This window comes from Hermetia illucens, chromosome 3 (assembly GCF_905115235.1).
Source record: "Hermetia illucens chromosome 3, iHerIll2.2.curated.20191125, whole genome shotgun sequence".
In the NCBI taxonomy this organism is placed as follows: domain Eukaryota; kingdom Metazoa; phylum Arthropoda; class Insecta; order Diptera; family Stratiomyidae; genus Hermetia; species Hermetia illucens.
Window position 1 is genome coordinate 132,836,251 of NC_051851.1, and position 15,791 is coordinate 132,852,041.

The 15,791-nt window shown below is 43.6% G+C and overlaps 1 protein-coding gene across 1 annotated transcript; it reads right to left on the reverse strand.

Annotated features, from left to right (window-relative positions):
* Positions 1-6,879: 6,879 nt before the first annotated feature.
* On the reverse strand, positions 6,880-15,474 carry LOC119652605 (RNA-splicing ligase RtcB homolog). Its single transcript, XM_038056837.1, has 4 exons — positions 14,333-15,474; positions 7,542-7,676; positions 7,323-7,487; positions 6,880-7,260 (listed from the first exon to the last, which is right to left on the reverse strand). The coding sequence occupies exons 1-4, from the start codon at positions 15,323-15,325 to the stop codon at positions 7,033-7,035; spliced, it is 1,521 nt and encodes a 506-aa protein (XP_037912765.1). The 5' UTR covers positions 15,326-15,474; the 3' UTR covers positions 6,880-7,032.
* Between the last annotated feature and the right edge of the window lie 317 nt (positions 15,475-15,791).

The window sequence follows — 15,791 nt, forward strand, 5'->3', positions numbered from 1 at the left end:
CACGAAAGAACTTGCATGTGGTCGCAAATCTTTCGATGGTCCTGTGAAGGATGTTAACGATCGACTCCCCATCCACGATGATGCCTAACTGAAGAGGTTGAAAGAACACTTCACGATGATTCCTAACCGTATCACATCCGTTGAATTTTTGGCTTTTGCCCATTTTTGCGAATAGCCGCGCACCGGGAACGAGCCCGTGCGCGTACGTTGCTTTCTTGCTATGTACATTGAAATGGTGGCTGGTTGTGCAGTTTGTGCATTGCGCACGCTGCTCTATCCTTGATTTAGGAAATAATCAAGTGAATTGTGGCTGTGCACGGCAAGATTGCGGGAGAACGTAGTATTCAGTGTATATTGCAAGGACGGCGAGCTGGGCAGTCTGCTGTATACTTGATTTTGCAAATAATCAAGTATATTGTGGCCGTGTGCGGGAAGATTGCGGGGAAACGTTCTATTGCGCAGGCTACTCTATGCTTGATTTTGCATTTCGTGCGAGGAAGCGTTGTGTTTTTTGCCTTTTTCGGGGGTTTTCCTGTGTTTGACCTACTCTATATTCGCTGGGGGAAATGATCAAGTTCATTTCTTGGCGTGTATTGCAAGATTACAGTAAAACGTTTCATTTTTTTGGCCTTTTTTTGGGTTTCCTTTTATGCTTGTGCTACTCTATCCTTGATGTGGGAAATCATCAAGTGGCAGAACCTTATCATTTGTGCAGAAAGAAGAGCCGGGCAGCACATTTGGCCGTGCCGGCACACTTGCGTGGCGCATTTCCGCGTTTCTCTTGCAATTCTAATCGATGTGTGGAATGATTAAGTGGGGAAACGTTGCAACTGGCGTATTATAGAAACAAGAGTCGTGCCGTGTCTGGCGGCAGATTTGCGCGTGCCGGCACATTTGCACACTTTTCAATTTCGCATTTCTGCATGTACGTAGATATTATGGATAGCCTGTGTCTCCTTAACATGGCACAGGTGGCGATCCTTCGGTGGCTGCTAAGTAGTGGAGTAAATTTCACGTCTGACAGCCGCCAGCGGCACGCACACTACATCTACCGAGAGACTGCCAAGAAGAGAGCCCTACCTCACCAACTCGTTATCCCGCTCATTCCCCTCTATGTTCCTATATCCGGCAATCCGGACGGGAGTGACTTTAAGCGTGTCGCTCAGAATGTTCAGCGCGTCCCTGAACGATCCCACGGTCTGGAGCACAAGATTTGGTTGTCGAATAGAATGACTATGTTATGCTTGACGAGGGGATCATGCTCAGCGATCGACAGGCTTTCAGTATTGTCAGTATGTCCACTGAAAATACAATGGTGAATCTTGTGTGTATCAGAGAAAATCCTCGCACAGACTAAACAGGCTATCTTCGATTCTTCCTTGGAAAATATTGCGTCATATGTGGTTGAAAAGTCCACAGCCAAATTCCGCTTGAAGCTCGGCTGGCGTGTAGTGTAGTCCATTGGAAATGTTGAAAATTCCCGAGGTATATCGTCTAGCATTTTACTATAACCGTAGGGCTTCGCTACCCAATATCCGGAGTCACGTAGTCTGACAGCACTGCCCCCTACAGCGTATTTAATATAGAGGCTGAGGGGAAAGAGGTGCAGGAGTATATCTGTCAGGTAGGACTGCAGAATCCCGGTTGCACACGTGGATCTTTGAATCCTATTAAACTAAACTAAACTCGAAAGCGCTGAGCAAGAAATACTCAGCGCTTGCCTTATAAAATTAGACCTTACAAAATTGCTCTTGGAGACGTAGAAGTCTTTTCAAGTCCTCTTAACCCTCAGTTCTATGTTCAGTCTTCAATTTAATTAATCATGGATCACACACAGTTACTTTACATTGGGGTAAAAAAGAATGAACCAATCTTTATTCATTTAGGTGACATCAGTTCCGTTTTAGTTGGATTTCTCCCGAAGTTGCATCTTGTAACCTGCAAGCAGAATCAAAACTACTTTTAGAATTTCAGCTAGTTATTACATACATATGTGTAATAATGCTCACTGCTTCTCATTATCAATAACATCTGCTGATTTGGTAATATCACACGAGTGGGACTGCATCATCCTCCAAGCAAAGTTCTGACTCCCGGTCCTCTTCGGTGGCGGGAAAGTGCATCTGTGCCGCTAATAACTCCAGGATCTCACCAGAAGATTCCGTCCTTTCGAAATTTTAAGAAAGGATGGGCTCCTATGTTCCTTGGCCCAAATCATACTATCTCACAGGTTTGCCGGTGCGTCCAATATTCTGATAGTAGTTCAGCCAGGACTGCTGCCTAGAAGTCTTGATGGTCAACTTGTACCTCTGCAAGTAATCTTTGCATAGCTGCTAGTATTTTTGCCTCCCGCAGATATTGAAGACTTTCCGGATCAACCTCCTGAGGTTGGACAAATCTTCATTGCACTACGGCGGCAATGTCTTCTTGCTGTATTTAGCAGGGCACGAGACTTTGAACACGAATATTTTTCAGAGCCCCCCTCCCTTTTGATTCCAGCTCGCCTGTCACGATAATGTTGCCAATTTGAATACCGGAGGCTTTATTTTTGATAAATCGGCTAAATTTCCTCCAGTCGATCCTGTTGGGGTCTCCGAAAGAGTTTGAGACCTCTAAAGCGAGATTCAGGCTGAAAAGTATCAAACTGTGGTCTTTTCGTGAAAGTCACATTGTCGGTTAGTAGGATGATATCAAGGACATCCTTCCAACCGTCGCAGTTGGGGAAATGGAACATCGGTGTACTGCAATACGTTTGTGGAAATGGTAAAGTCAAAAGAGACTCACATCTTTCATTGATTTCCGAAATTTTCAAAGCGTATACATCGCATTAGCATTGTAGCCTATCAAAAGGTTGACCTTCTTTGCTGCGATGGTGGACGTCAAGTTCTCCTGGTGGAGCTGATTCAGGAACAGTCCATTTATGCGGAGTTGAAAATGTTGGCTGTTCACCTCCTCGATTATCTTCCAGTTGTCCATAGGGATCCAGAGGTTTTCAAGACGCAAGAATTGGATGAGGCTGTCAGATTTTGCAGATTTTCGGCAACCAGATCCGAGCGTCGATGTATATCTAGGACGCGTGGTTTCAGCCGCCGCAATGGTGGCATTGGGCTGGGTGTTTCTCAACGCATTAACAGCGCTAGATCTGTTTTCGCTGCCTTGTCTAAAATCTGGAAATGCAGTTATCTCAACACCAAGGGCAAGCTGAGATTGTTCTGTGCTAGTGTTCTTTCTATGTCGCTATATAGGAGCTGGACATGGAACGTGATCACCGCTGTGATTCGAAAGCTCCAAGCCTTCCCCAACATCTGTCTGCGTCGTATCATCGGGGTACGCTGGCCTGATACATTTTCAAACGAAGAACTTGGTCGGCGCAGAGACCTGCCTCCTGTACGCGATGCGATCGGCAGTAGATAGATTACATATTAAGAAGGGGTGATGATTGCATTGATGACTACGCTATGCAGTGGAACCGACTCTCCCAAGATGGCCGACAAGTGGGTCGCCCCAAGGGTACTTGGGCGAGGGGGTTATGTCAATCGGTAGCCTGGCTCTTGGGAATTCAGTCGCTATGGAGCGTTTCTCGGGAGCAGACCGCGTGTTGTGCGTGTGAGAGTTTTACAAAAACGGCGATTCGGCAATTGTAATAATAATCGATTGTTAATCCATGTTGGATCAGGGCCTTGAAGTGTTTTAGAGCACTTCATTCAAGACCGTAACGGTAGACTACAGAGCATTGTAGGAGGCAATGTGGTCAGCATTGCGCTCGCCCGAGACTGCCTTGTGCTCTAACCACTCAGCTATCCGGACGCATCGGCAATTGTAGCGCGTAGAAAATTCTGCAGTATTCGAGGTTTTCGCCACTTAAATGATGCGCCAAGAATTTCCCTCATTCGACATTGGGTTAAAAAGTTTGAAGAGACTGGTACAACGCTGGATAAATCAAAATCCGGGCGACCAAGGTCATCAAGAACGGTAGAAAACGTGGAGAATGTTAATCAGTTTGTTCGTGGCGACCCGAACGTTTCAATTCGGAAGCGTGCAAGTGCTTTAAATGTGCATAGATCATCATTACATCGCATTATGCACAAAGACCTAAAGCTGCACCCCTACAAAATTCAATTGGTGCAGGAATTAAAGCCCCAAGATGCCAGTCAGGGGCTTAATTTCGTAAATCAGGTGATTGAGCGATTTTCAACGTTTACCAACATTTTGTTTTCGGATGAAGCCCATTTTCATGGCCACGTAAATAAGCAGAACTGCTGTTACTGGAGTGCAACGAATCCGAAATGCAAACATCAGAAACCCCTACAAGTGACCGTATGGGCTGCGATATCGGCGCGAGGAATTATCGGCCCTTACTTTTTTGAAGACGAAAGGGGGCGTGCAGTGAATTCAGAGCGTTATGTGGAGATGTTAGACAACTTCTTGGTACCTGAACTGCAAAACTGGTTATAACCAAAGAACATGGTACCAACAGGACGGGGCAACTAAACACATGTCCAATATGTCTCTGCCACGTGTTCGTGAAATTTTCTCATGCAAATTGATCTCGCGCAAGGCTGTCGTACGGAAGGTCGCTGTTCAAATCTCACTAGTGGCAGTGGGATTTGTATCGTGATTTGTCGTCGGATACCAGTCGACTCAGCTGTCAATGACTACCTGAGTCAAATCAGGGTAATAATCTCGGGCGAGCGCAATGCTGACCACATTGCCTCCTAGTGTACCGTTACGGTCTTGAATGAAGTGCTCTAACACACTTCAAGGCCCTGATCCAACATGGATTGTTGCGCCAACGATTATTATTATTATTATAAATTGATCTCCCGGAGAGGTGACATAAATTGGCCTCCACGCAGTCCAGATTTAATCCCTATGGACTTTTTCCTATGGGGTTATCTTAAATCTAAAGTTTACGCCAATAAATCAACTTCACTGGCGTATTTAAAAGAAAATATCCGTCACGAAAAGGCAGCCATCCCTGAGTCCACCTGCCGCAACGTCATAAGTAGTTTTACTGTTCGATTAAATGAATGCCGAGAACGCGAGGGTCTACATTTAGACTATATTATTTTTAAGAAATAAATTCCCAAAAAGTGTATTTTAATAATTAATAAACATTTTTTTCTATATACGGCTTACTTTTTTTTTTAATCGATCCACTAAATTTAAAATTTCTTTTGAGACACCTTGTATTAAAATTATAAGTATAATCCAAACTCACTAATCATAATTAATTTCATAATTTTTAGAAGGGAGGAATTTAAAAAAAGTCAATTGTCGTATTTTAATTAAACACAGAAGTAGAATAGAGTTAAGGTCAGAGGAAAGATAAGATAGTGATGAACATTGGAAAGCAGGCTTAGGTACGGTGTGATGATATAATATATTGAAAGTGGCAATGGCGGCCAGCGTGGAGAACTATCTTGTCCTCTCTGGCGAACAAGGAAGGTAGAAGGAGGATCTGTTGATATAACAGCAAATGACTCATCAACTTATGCTCACGGTTTGTGATTGCGAATCAATGCCTGATGACTGGACACGAGGCATGATCTGCCCCGTACGTAAAAAGGGGATATCACGCAGTGCAGCACTTATGGTAGCATGTTGCTGAGTGCCATTCATAAAACATTATGCGCTATGTTGCTGGCCGGATAGCCCCATACCTCCAGAACATCATCGACTCATACCAAAGAAGCTGCACTCCAGGCAAATCAGCAACAGATCAGATCCCTGCGACAAACGATGGGAAAACAATTGGAATATGGCCAACAGTTGCACCATCGAATTTAAGCCGCCTATGATAGCATAGCCAGGGTAAAATTGTACACGACCATGAGAGAATTCAGTATCCCGACTAGATTTAAAAGGACTGATTAGGGTGACCCTGACCGATGTGCGAGACCAGTAAAAGCAGCAGGATCACTTTCGAGACATCTCACCGTCAACAGCGGTCTAAGAGAAGGGAATGCTCTACCATGCTTCATTTTAAATGTGAGTGGCACTATTTATTACATCTAGTTACTGGTCTATGCTGACGGTCCCGGCATAATGGAAAGAACGACCCGCGATGTATAAACTACTTTCATTCAGATCGAGCAGCCGGCACGAGATTTTGAGCTGCACATTAATGAAGGCAAGGCGAACTGCGATTTCAGCACAGAAAACGAAGACAACAGCATCAAGTAGCACTCGTTAACTAAAAACAATGAAGATAGAAGAGCACAGCTTTGAAATATTTGAAAATGGCTGCTATTTAGGCAGCCAACAAAATCCATTTCAGCTGATCTTGCCAATCCCCATAAATTCCTGAAAGACTTGGGTTTTTAGCAAGGAAGATTGTGAAGTCTTACTCGCGTTCGAGAGAAGAATCCTCCGGAAATTTTTTGTCGCCCTACAGGAGAATAGACGACTCCGGGCGACACCTCGACCGTTTGGATATAGGTTGCAGGACCGGTCACCTAATCTATATGATAGAAAAAGACGTGGCAGATCCTGCCTGAGATGGCGTAGGTCAGGGCGCCAGATAGCTGTTAGGAATAGCGAATTAGTGGATCTCGGCGCAAAATCGGGATGTTAGGAGATCCTAATGAAGGCAGGCCTAGAGCGGACACCGGTCATATGAAGGTATTTTATTAATTCAGCAATGAATTCATTTTTCTTTTTACTATCTATATATATATTTAATGATATTCATAGTTGACCGAAGACGTAAACAGAAACAACTATTTAAAAAATGGGTCTTTTATTAATATATTGCATTAAAATGGCGAGTTTCGCCGAGAAGACCGAAACTAATCGACTAATTAAATTGGGGTAGATTTGATTCAGATTATTGCTCTACAATCAGGGTCATTCATTATAAATAAAACACTCTTAACATACTGCTTTACTTCCGTTAATTATATTAAATTAATCAAACAGTTACAAATTATTATGAATAAATCCATTAGCTGGGTATTATTCGGGGAAAAATCGAATGAAATCAGACTTAAAATTCAATTAATGTAAACATTAGAAAATTCGCATAAACGTTCAACCTTTAATAACTGCAATTGGTCTAAGCTTTATACATTTTTTACTAATTCCAGCTGCATGGCATGTATTCACTACATCGGTGACGTCCTTATATGACTCGGGTGCTTCTTCCATTACCAGTTTTGGGGAGGCAACACGAATGGCAATTCCTTGTTCCTGCAATTTATCAAGTACATTCAAATAATCCAAGTTTCGCCTGGACTTGGCACGAGATAGAGCTCGACCCTGTGAAGAGCAAAATGAAAGAAGTTTATATTTAATAGTGACATATTTTCCACGTAAATTACCGCTCCATGACATGTCGAACCGAATGTTTCATTCATGCCAAGTTCAGTTCCGGTCAAAACGTAACTGCAAGTGCCCATAGTGCCGCCAACAAGAACTGGTTGACCTGTGAGTTGATAATCTACCGGAATTAGTGGATGATGAGGGGGGAATGCACGAGTTGATCCCTGTATAAAGAAAATTTGTAAAAAATGATGGAAGATTGGTTTTTATTGTATTACTTTTCGGTGAACAAGTAAGCGGCGTTCCTTTCCATCTACAATGTGGTTTTCAACTTTGGCAATGTTATGAGATACATCGTAAATTACGTGCATATCCAAGTCATCCGGCGTAGTACGGAATTGTTTTGCGAATGCCTGCAAATGAAAATATACTATAAACATTATAATCTAACAAACAAAAAGCACAGTGCTTGATTGATGTTTCTTGATGTGAGAAATTTGAAGTAGTCTCGCATTATAAAGTAACGAGGAGAGTTAATATCCTCTCTCCTTGGTGTCTTTCCGCGTTGGTATTTTTGTTTTTTTATTATTATAAAAGGTAAAAAGGTGGATAAAAGACAAAAGTGGCAAACATTTATTAAGTAATAGCAACCATAATGATGTCTAGGCCTTAAAGGCCCTATTCCAATACCCACATAAATAAAGTTAAAAGTACTCATATGCTTAGAAAATGCACTAACTTTCTTGAAAAAATATTTGAGGACTGATGAGTCTATGTGGCAAACGTATAATGGCATGAGAACGCAGCCTATGTTACCACCAGGTAAACTTTTTGGTTGATGTAACTGTCGAAAGTGACGCTTGGAGAAGCTCCGATTTTATGTGGAATATCATTTTAAAAAAGGTTGATGTCGCTCGACAGTGGGAGAACTATCTTCCTGCTTGAGCGGTAGGTTTACTGAGTAACGCTCCTGAGAATATCGATGAGCATTGGGCCGCCATGAAAAATGGTTTTTTCTCGGGTGTTGCACAAGTCGTTGGCCACATTCCGAAAATGGCATCATAAGATCTTGCTGAATGGAAGGGGTTGAACGCTACACTGATCGCTGCGATTGATGGTAGGCGTAACGCGTAATGTACGCCGTGACAAAAGAGAATTTGCTATTGTTGGTCAGGGAAGCGATTTTCGATGAGCCTGTGAAGGACGTTAGCTGTCGACTTCTAATCCACGATGATGAACAACTGAAGAGGTGGAAAGAACACTTCCCCAGGATCTTTAACCGTATTACATCCGGTGAGGTTTATCTTCTTGTGAATGAAATTGCTAGTTGGTGACATGCGGATACGAGAGAAATCATTTCGGCACTCGAACGGAGTGAAGCCGCTTGACAGTCTCCCTGCAGAGTTGTTTATCGCTGCACCTGCATTTAATGCAGATATGCTGCTTCCACTCGTACGCAAATCTTGGAAATCCTTTCCCAGAGAGGGGAAGAAGGGGATGATTCTTAAGATTTCAAAGAAAGGTACTCGTTTTGAGTATGATAATTGGAGGGATATCTGCGTGCTCCCTGCCGTCACAAAAATAATGGTTAAAATAATCCTGGAATGATGATCGATAGAGAGCCGGTTGGTTTCCGCTCCGGATCCTCCTACATCGACCACATCAACAGATAATTTTGGAACAGTGCGCGGAATTTAGATCTTCGCTGCACCTGCTCTTCTTCGAATTCGAGAAGGCTTTCCATAGCGTGAACAGGGAGTGAAATGGAGAAACCAATAGCTATTATCAGAGCGACATATGATAGCGCAAAACGTCACGTGCTGGAACGAGGTCCGAAGCGGAGTCCGCAGGGTTGCATCCTGTCACCGATGTTATTTCTTCGTGTTATCGATGCCCTCTCCGGAGGAATGAAGATAAACACCAACAAAACCAAGGTTCTCAGGCTGACGGGCCATTGCACTCTCGCTATCTGCATTATTGGGCAGAGCATCGAAGGCGGCGATCAATTTATATATTAGGAAGCGTGATGTCTGCTAACGTCGGCACCGAACTAGATGTTGCCCGACGCAATAAAAGCGCTAGGTTCGTTTTCGCTGTCTTGTCTAAAATCTGGAAATGCAGTTATCTCAACAAAAAGATCAAGTTGAGATTGTTCTGCTCTATTGTTCTTTCTGTGTTGCTATATAGGAGTAGCAAATGGAAAGTGAATTCCACTATTACTCAAAAACTCCGAGCTTTCGTCAGTACCTGTCTACGTCGTATCATCGGAGTACGCTGGCTTGACACTCAGCACGTCTCAAAGCTGGGTTGTAATAGATGTCGCAATTCTTCGGAACATTCTCGAGGCATACGGAAATGTAGGAAAAACCGATCTTCATGTAATTGCAGTTTATGGCCGAGACGATGATATCCTACATTCGTCTTGCCCTATTTATCTCATGCACCCAACATCCTCTTTTTCCTCTGGTGGTTCACGTGCTAAAGCAAGAGGAAGTATCTAATTCCGTTGTGTCTGCTTTGTATTAGAAAGAAATCACGATACTGGACGATCGCAACATATCAGATCGCCGCCATATATCGCTTCCTACGTGTCAAAGGCTTTGAGGTTTCATTCCAACCATCTCTACTAGAACCGAAAGTCCATTATTGGGTGCATGCCCTGACCGCTCTTGTTTCTGAGTGATGTATGGGGTGTTGTTGTTGTCGCTGAGGCGGCATGACCTTTGGAGTTCACGGCCAGAAAAACTAAGCAGAACCGAGGCCGGTTCATCGAATGATGGCTAATGAACTGATAATTTTGGGACAGCCTTTGCTTTCGGTCTACTGTTGTCTGCTTATAAGTCGAAGTGCTACAGGGGAAATAATTGCTTTCTTCTAAATGCACTGTTCGCTGCGAGCATATATTTCTATTCTAGTTCAAGTGATGTGAATTTCTTAAAGTGAAAGGCTGGCGAATGGGAAACAAAAAAAGGGATGAAAAAGAGAAGTTGGAGAGTAACCATGAGATTTTTCTCGTTTGAAGTTTCGCACGTGTGTGCGAATTCCAGAAAAATTGATGTCCGTGGGAAAACTGGTGATTTTAAAGCAGTTGAGAAGCGTCTGAATCTTAGCGGTAATTAGACTATTCACTTCTGGAGGAAGGACTGAGGAATTCGCCAGCCTGATTCAGTAGTGTGTCGTAGTTAGTTAGACGATGAGTCGTAAGGTTAGAAGATTGCTTTTTCTTTTATAGTTCGCCTTAGGGTATATAGAATATTTCTTTTGGTGAGAATGGAGGAAAAAGAGTTTTATTACGTCATCTCCCTATCATTCCTTTTGGGAATACTATCTGGGAGTGCATCAAAGGAGCTGAGAAAACAGTTTCCGGTTAAGTGGCTTTAACACCAATCACTTTTCAAGTACGTCGGGTTTGAGTTAATCATCATCATTAGCGGGGTAATCGGAAGCATAGAGAAATCAAGGCACTTGCAGAGTCGTATTTCCTGTGTAGTGTATTGGAAATAACAAGTTTTCAAATATTAATAATAAGACAGGCGAAGGCAGCCACTCAATGCCAGAAGTGAGATTGAGGAGAGCGCAACAATTTGTAATGCAATGCAATTAGAGGCGAAATGGCTTTTAAGAATTTGTCTGCCGGGCACTTAAGACGAGTAGAGTAGATAATCTCCATTTTGTTGCGACGCAGACCCCGAAGAATCCGCCAAGTGAGGTGTTTGCCGGGCATGAATCTTGAAAACACAACTGGAGATTCTTTTTACATTCCATTCGACATATGGCGATTTTTGTGACTTTAAAACTTATCTCTACCCTTTTCAGTTTTTACTTTGAAGTTTTCTTGTTGAGTCGCTCAGCATCTTCCTATTATACGTACATATTAATTCGTAGTAGTTATATAAATTTTATAACGTCTAATTAGCCCGATAGCTCCTGCGGGCCCAAACTAGGGCCAAATTACGGTTGATAGGAAAGGAAAAGGCGATGGTTGAGTCACATCTCCCAATAATTCAGATGCGACAGTAATTGTGGCTCGGCGAAGACACAACAGTAACATTTATTGAAGTTTCAGTAGAAATAAGAAAAACAATTGCAAAGACAAATAATTGAAATATCAAATGAATGAAGCTATCAATTAACCGCAGAAGTAAAGGGTCAGAATTTCCCGATCTGTGATATAAAATGTGCAGTACAAAATTCTATAGAGGAAGTGAATTAACGTTAGTTTTTCTAAGGACTATATTTTTCTTTTAGTGTCATCATCGATCTGGAAAAAGGAAATAAGCAGTGTTTTAACGATTTTTTTTTTATTCAAGACGAATAGGAATATGCAATGATTGAGGCTGTGATCCGTCTTGGACTTCCCTCCTCGATCGCGGCACTCGGCTCCTGAGATTTCCGGCTCCACCCGGATAGTCTAGGCATGTGTTTTTTTTTTTATTTTCAGGTTTTAGCTCGGGTATTGTTTATTTCGTTAAGTTTCCGCGAATTCCCTTTGTGTATTTTCAAGATCCGATGCGGACCCATGCACTGGTATAGACACAAGAATTTAGTATAATGACAGGTGAGAGACCAAAGCGCTTAAAGACCCCCCTTTCCCCCACATTCTCGAGCCTGACTAACACAGAGGCGTGTAAGCACGTGTCGATGGAGCGCTTTGATGGAGCTTCAGTATTTGCGGGCAGACCTTCACGATCAACTTAGCCAATTTTTTTTAGGTTTTGGGATAGTTCTTCTCTTTAGGTCGTTTTCGGCCAGCCAGGATGGTCGCTTGATCATCATAATCTTCTAAGATCGTTACAAAGTTGTTCGTATGAAATAGTATTATGCCCACGTATTCCGAGTCGTAGACATGTATTCACGAAGTCGTGGACCTTTCGAGTGACAGTGGTAATCACTTTCCATGTGCTTCTCCCATATAGCCACACAGCAAGAGTCTTCACTTTGTCTTTATGCATTTCCAGATTTTAGACAAGGCAACGAAAGTGGATTCGGTTCGATGCTCATGATTGCAGATAGTTTCCCTATCTCCAATGACACGTCAAAGTAAGAACCTTGATTTGTTGGGGTGAGGTGGTGGTTCAATACAAGTCGCTTCTTCCGAGCCATTTGGTCCATGAGAGTATACAGATGTCATCAGCCAGAGTCCAGGTATTTGAGGAAAAATATGATCGTTCATTGAAATCCTCCATGTCCTTTGGACAAGGCAGCATGAAGAACGTCACCGATACAAGAAGGAATAATACCGGTGGCAAGATGCAAATCAGGCGGACTCCGCTTTCGTCCTCGAACTCCTCTGAGATTTTACCTCGATGCAGCATGTGACATTTTGTGCCATCATATGTCGCCTTTCTTTCTTTTTCTTTAGTTTTCCCCTTCACAAACAGGGTCGGCTCGTTGTGATCAGTTGCGTCATTTTCTTCTATCAAAGGCCGGATCTCGATGCAGTCGTGAGTATTTCAAATCCCCATGCAGCGTATTAAGCCACCTTTGTTTCAGCCGACTTTTTGGTTGCTTACCATGGTGTTCGATGTTCAAAATATGTGGCCTTAATAGAGCATGCCAGATACATTCACTTTTCACGCTGTCGAAAACTTTCTCGAAATCCATGAAAAACAGGTGAAGCAAAGATCTAAACTCCGTGCATTATTCGAAAGTGATCCGTAGGCTGTCGTGATCAATCCAGGAGGATGCACAGGGGAACCAGTCTGTTCTCTGTCGATCAAACTTTTAAAATGTTCTCTGATGCATCCCAGGATTATTTTAGTTTGCGATGGCAACGAGCACGCAGAATGAATGCGCTTCTTTGGAATCACACTTTCCTTCCAATCTCTGGGAAAGGTCTCGGATTTTCAGGATTTCCGTACGAGTGGAAGTAGCAAATCTGCAGAAACTGCAGGTGCAGCGATAAATAATTCCGCGGGGGACCGTCGAGCTCAGCGGGTTTACTCCGTTTAAGTGCATTGAGGCCCGAGATGTTTTTTTTCTGTTCGGAGGAGCAGTCCGTAACCGCATGTTACCGTGACAAGCCATTTTATCCATCAGATGAAGTTCCACCATCGGATGTAATATGGGTAACATCCGTGGTGAAGTCTTCCTTCCACTTCTTCAGCTGCTCGCCATCGTGGATGAGGAGTCAACCTTTAACGTCCTCACAGGATAGATTGCGACCATATGCGAGATGCAGTATTCACTTCTGAAATCATTACGTTCTGTGGCACTTTTCGCTTTTTTGACCTGCACAATAACAAATTCCCTTTTGCTACGGCACACACACTTTCCGAGATTTCACAGGGTACCGGAGTTCGAATGCGCCCCGTCCCAGCAGTCGATAGAGACTTTAATCCTTTCCTTTCGTCGATTCAGCTTTCACGCATTCTGCAGTAAGTTTGATCTTTTGACGCCCTTTTGCGACATAGCCGACGACCGAGAAAAAGAGTAATTTTGATGACGGCGTAATGTTCGTTGATATTCGCAGGCGGGTTACTCAGGGTATCTGCTGTCCCAACGGTGAAATAGCTCTTCCAATGTTGAGCGAGAGTTGGATCATAGAAGTGGTCGATGTTCGGGGTTGCAGCTCTGCAACCCTGCGAAATGTGGCGGACGTAGCACACAAAGGCAAGAAAAGGTAAGATGATAATTTCTTTGGAGGCCGATGGTAACTTCTTCTTACGTCCATCCAAAAGGAAACTCGTACATGCACTGATGATCGCAAAGTGGTTGATCTGATTGCTCGTGCGGTGTCCGTTAGTTGAAACCTAACTGAATTTATGGCAAGCTCTGCGCTCAAACAATGTGCCAATCTGCTAGAATCCACAAACCTCCCAGCATTATCGTTACGGTCGCCAAGCCGTGGTTCCCTATCACATGTCCGAGCCTACCTTGGCAATGGAACGGGATCTTGCACCCAAAATATGCACTTAGTCAGAGTGATTATATTCACATAACTTCTGAAATGGCCTATACAAGCCCAACCGCAGAATGGACATTTATAAATAGTTAAAACCACCACAATAATTAGGATCGAGTAGTCCGCGCCTCGATGCCAAAACCAAACATAATGCATTTCACTTACCTGTCTTGTCAAGAATGTCATGGAACTCCTGTTCACCCACGCAAAATTAGCTGCAGCGGCCATGGCCTTCAAGTAGTCCTGCCCCTCCTGGCTATTGATTCGTGCACAGGCCAGCTGTCGATCGTTTGTTTCGATCTTGTCCCTCTTCATAGCCTTCTCCATCTGAACCAGAGCATCAGTCGCGACTTGGTGCCCAAATCCACGACTTCCCGAGTGAATCATGACACAGACCTGACCGGTCTCTTCAATTCCCATTTTCGACGCACTCCACTTGTCAAAAATCTCATCCACCACTTGAATTTCAGCATAATGGTTTCCTGCGCCGAGAGTTCCCAACTGAGGCAGGCCGCGCTTCTTCGCTCGCAAGCTGACTTTGGAGGGATCGGCATTCAGCATGCGACCGTACTCCTCGCAGTGCTCCTTGTCTTCAGCCCAGACGTAGCCTTCACGAAGCGACCAGTCCATGCCCATTTCGAGTGCTTCCTCCATGTCCCTGGCGTTCATGGGAATGATGCCCTTGGATCCCACACCAACAGGAATATGATCGAACAGCGATTGCGCGATTTGCTCCTTAACCGGGCTCACATCTTTTTCGAAGAGATTCGTGCGGAGCAAGCGGACGCCGCAATTGATATCGAAGCCCACACCTCCGGGTGATACGATGCTTTTAGGATCATCCATATCGAACGCTGCCATATTTCCAATGGCGAAACCATAACCTGAGTGGATATCGGGTAGTCCTACGGAACGTCCCACAATTCCGGGTAACGCGGCGACATTCGCAATTTGCTTAACGCCTGGCAGGAAGCCACCAACCATACCCGGTCTGCATGCATTTCGCAGCTCATCCAACATTAGTTTCTCGAGTTTGGCGTTCACGTAGAAACATCCTTCAACGTTCATGTTCGGTTGGAAGCCTTTTTTGATACGCCAGCAACTGTCCGTAATTTTTTCCAGGTACTTGAGCTCTTCATTGTATTGTCGCACAACCATTGTGAATGTCTAACTGTATTTTCAAGTTAAATTAGACGAGAACCAAGATTATTGCAGGCCTTCCGGTATTTTAATTGAACCAACTCGCGAAAAGTCCGGAATTTCACAAGAAGCACCGCGGACGTAAATGACAGTGACATTGACACCGGCCGGTAAAGCTAGAATCGGCTTGGGATGAGACAACTATTATTCAATGCAGCGGTTCTTGGGCAACCAGTCCTTCCTAAACTGTCGAAAGTTTGCAGGGGAACCCCCATGTGACATAGAACCAATCCAATGGTGATTCCGCATGGCAAAAAATTCTGTATGCTGTGAAAGTATGAGCAATTTCATAACACATTAAACGCGGGACGCAGAATTCAAAATCGTTTGGGCTGTTTTCGCTTCTAAAGTCCCGTATTTGATCTTAATGGCTAAAGCTAAACTGCAAACGAAAGTAGGGTATTTGGGGGTAAAAGCTCGCATT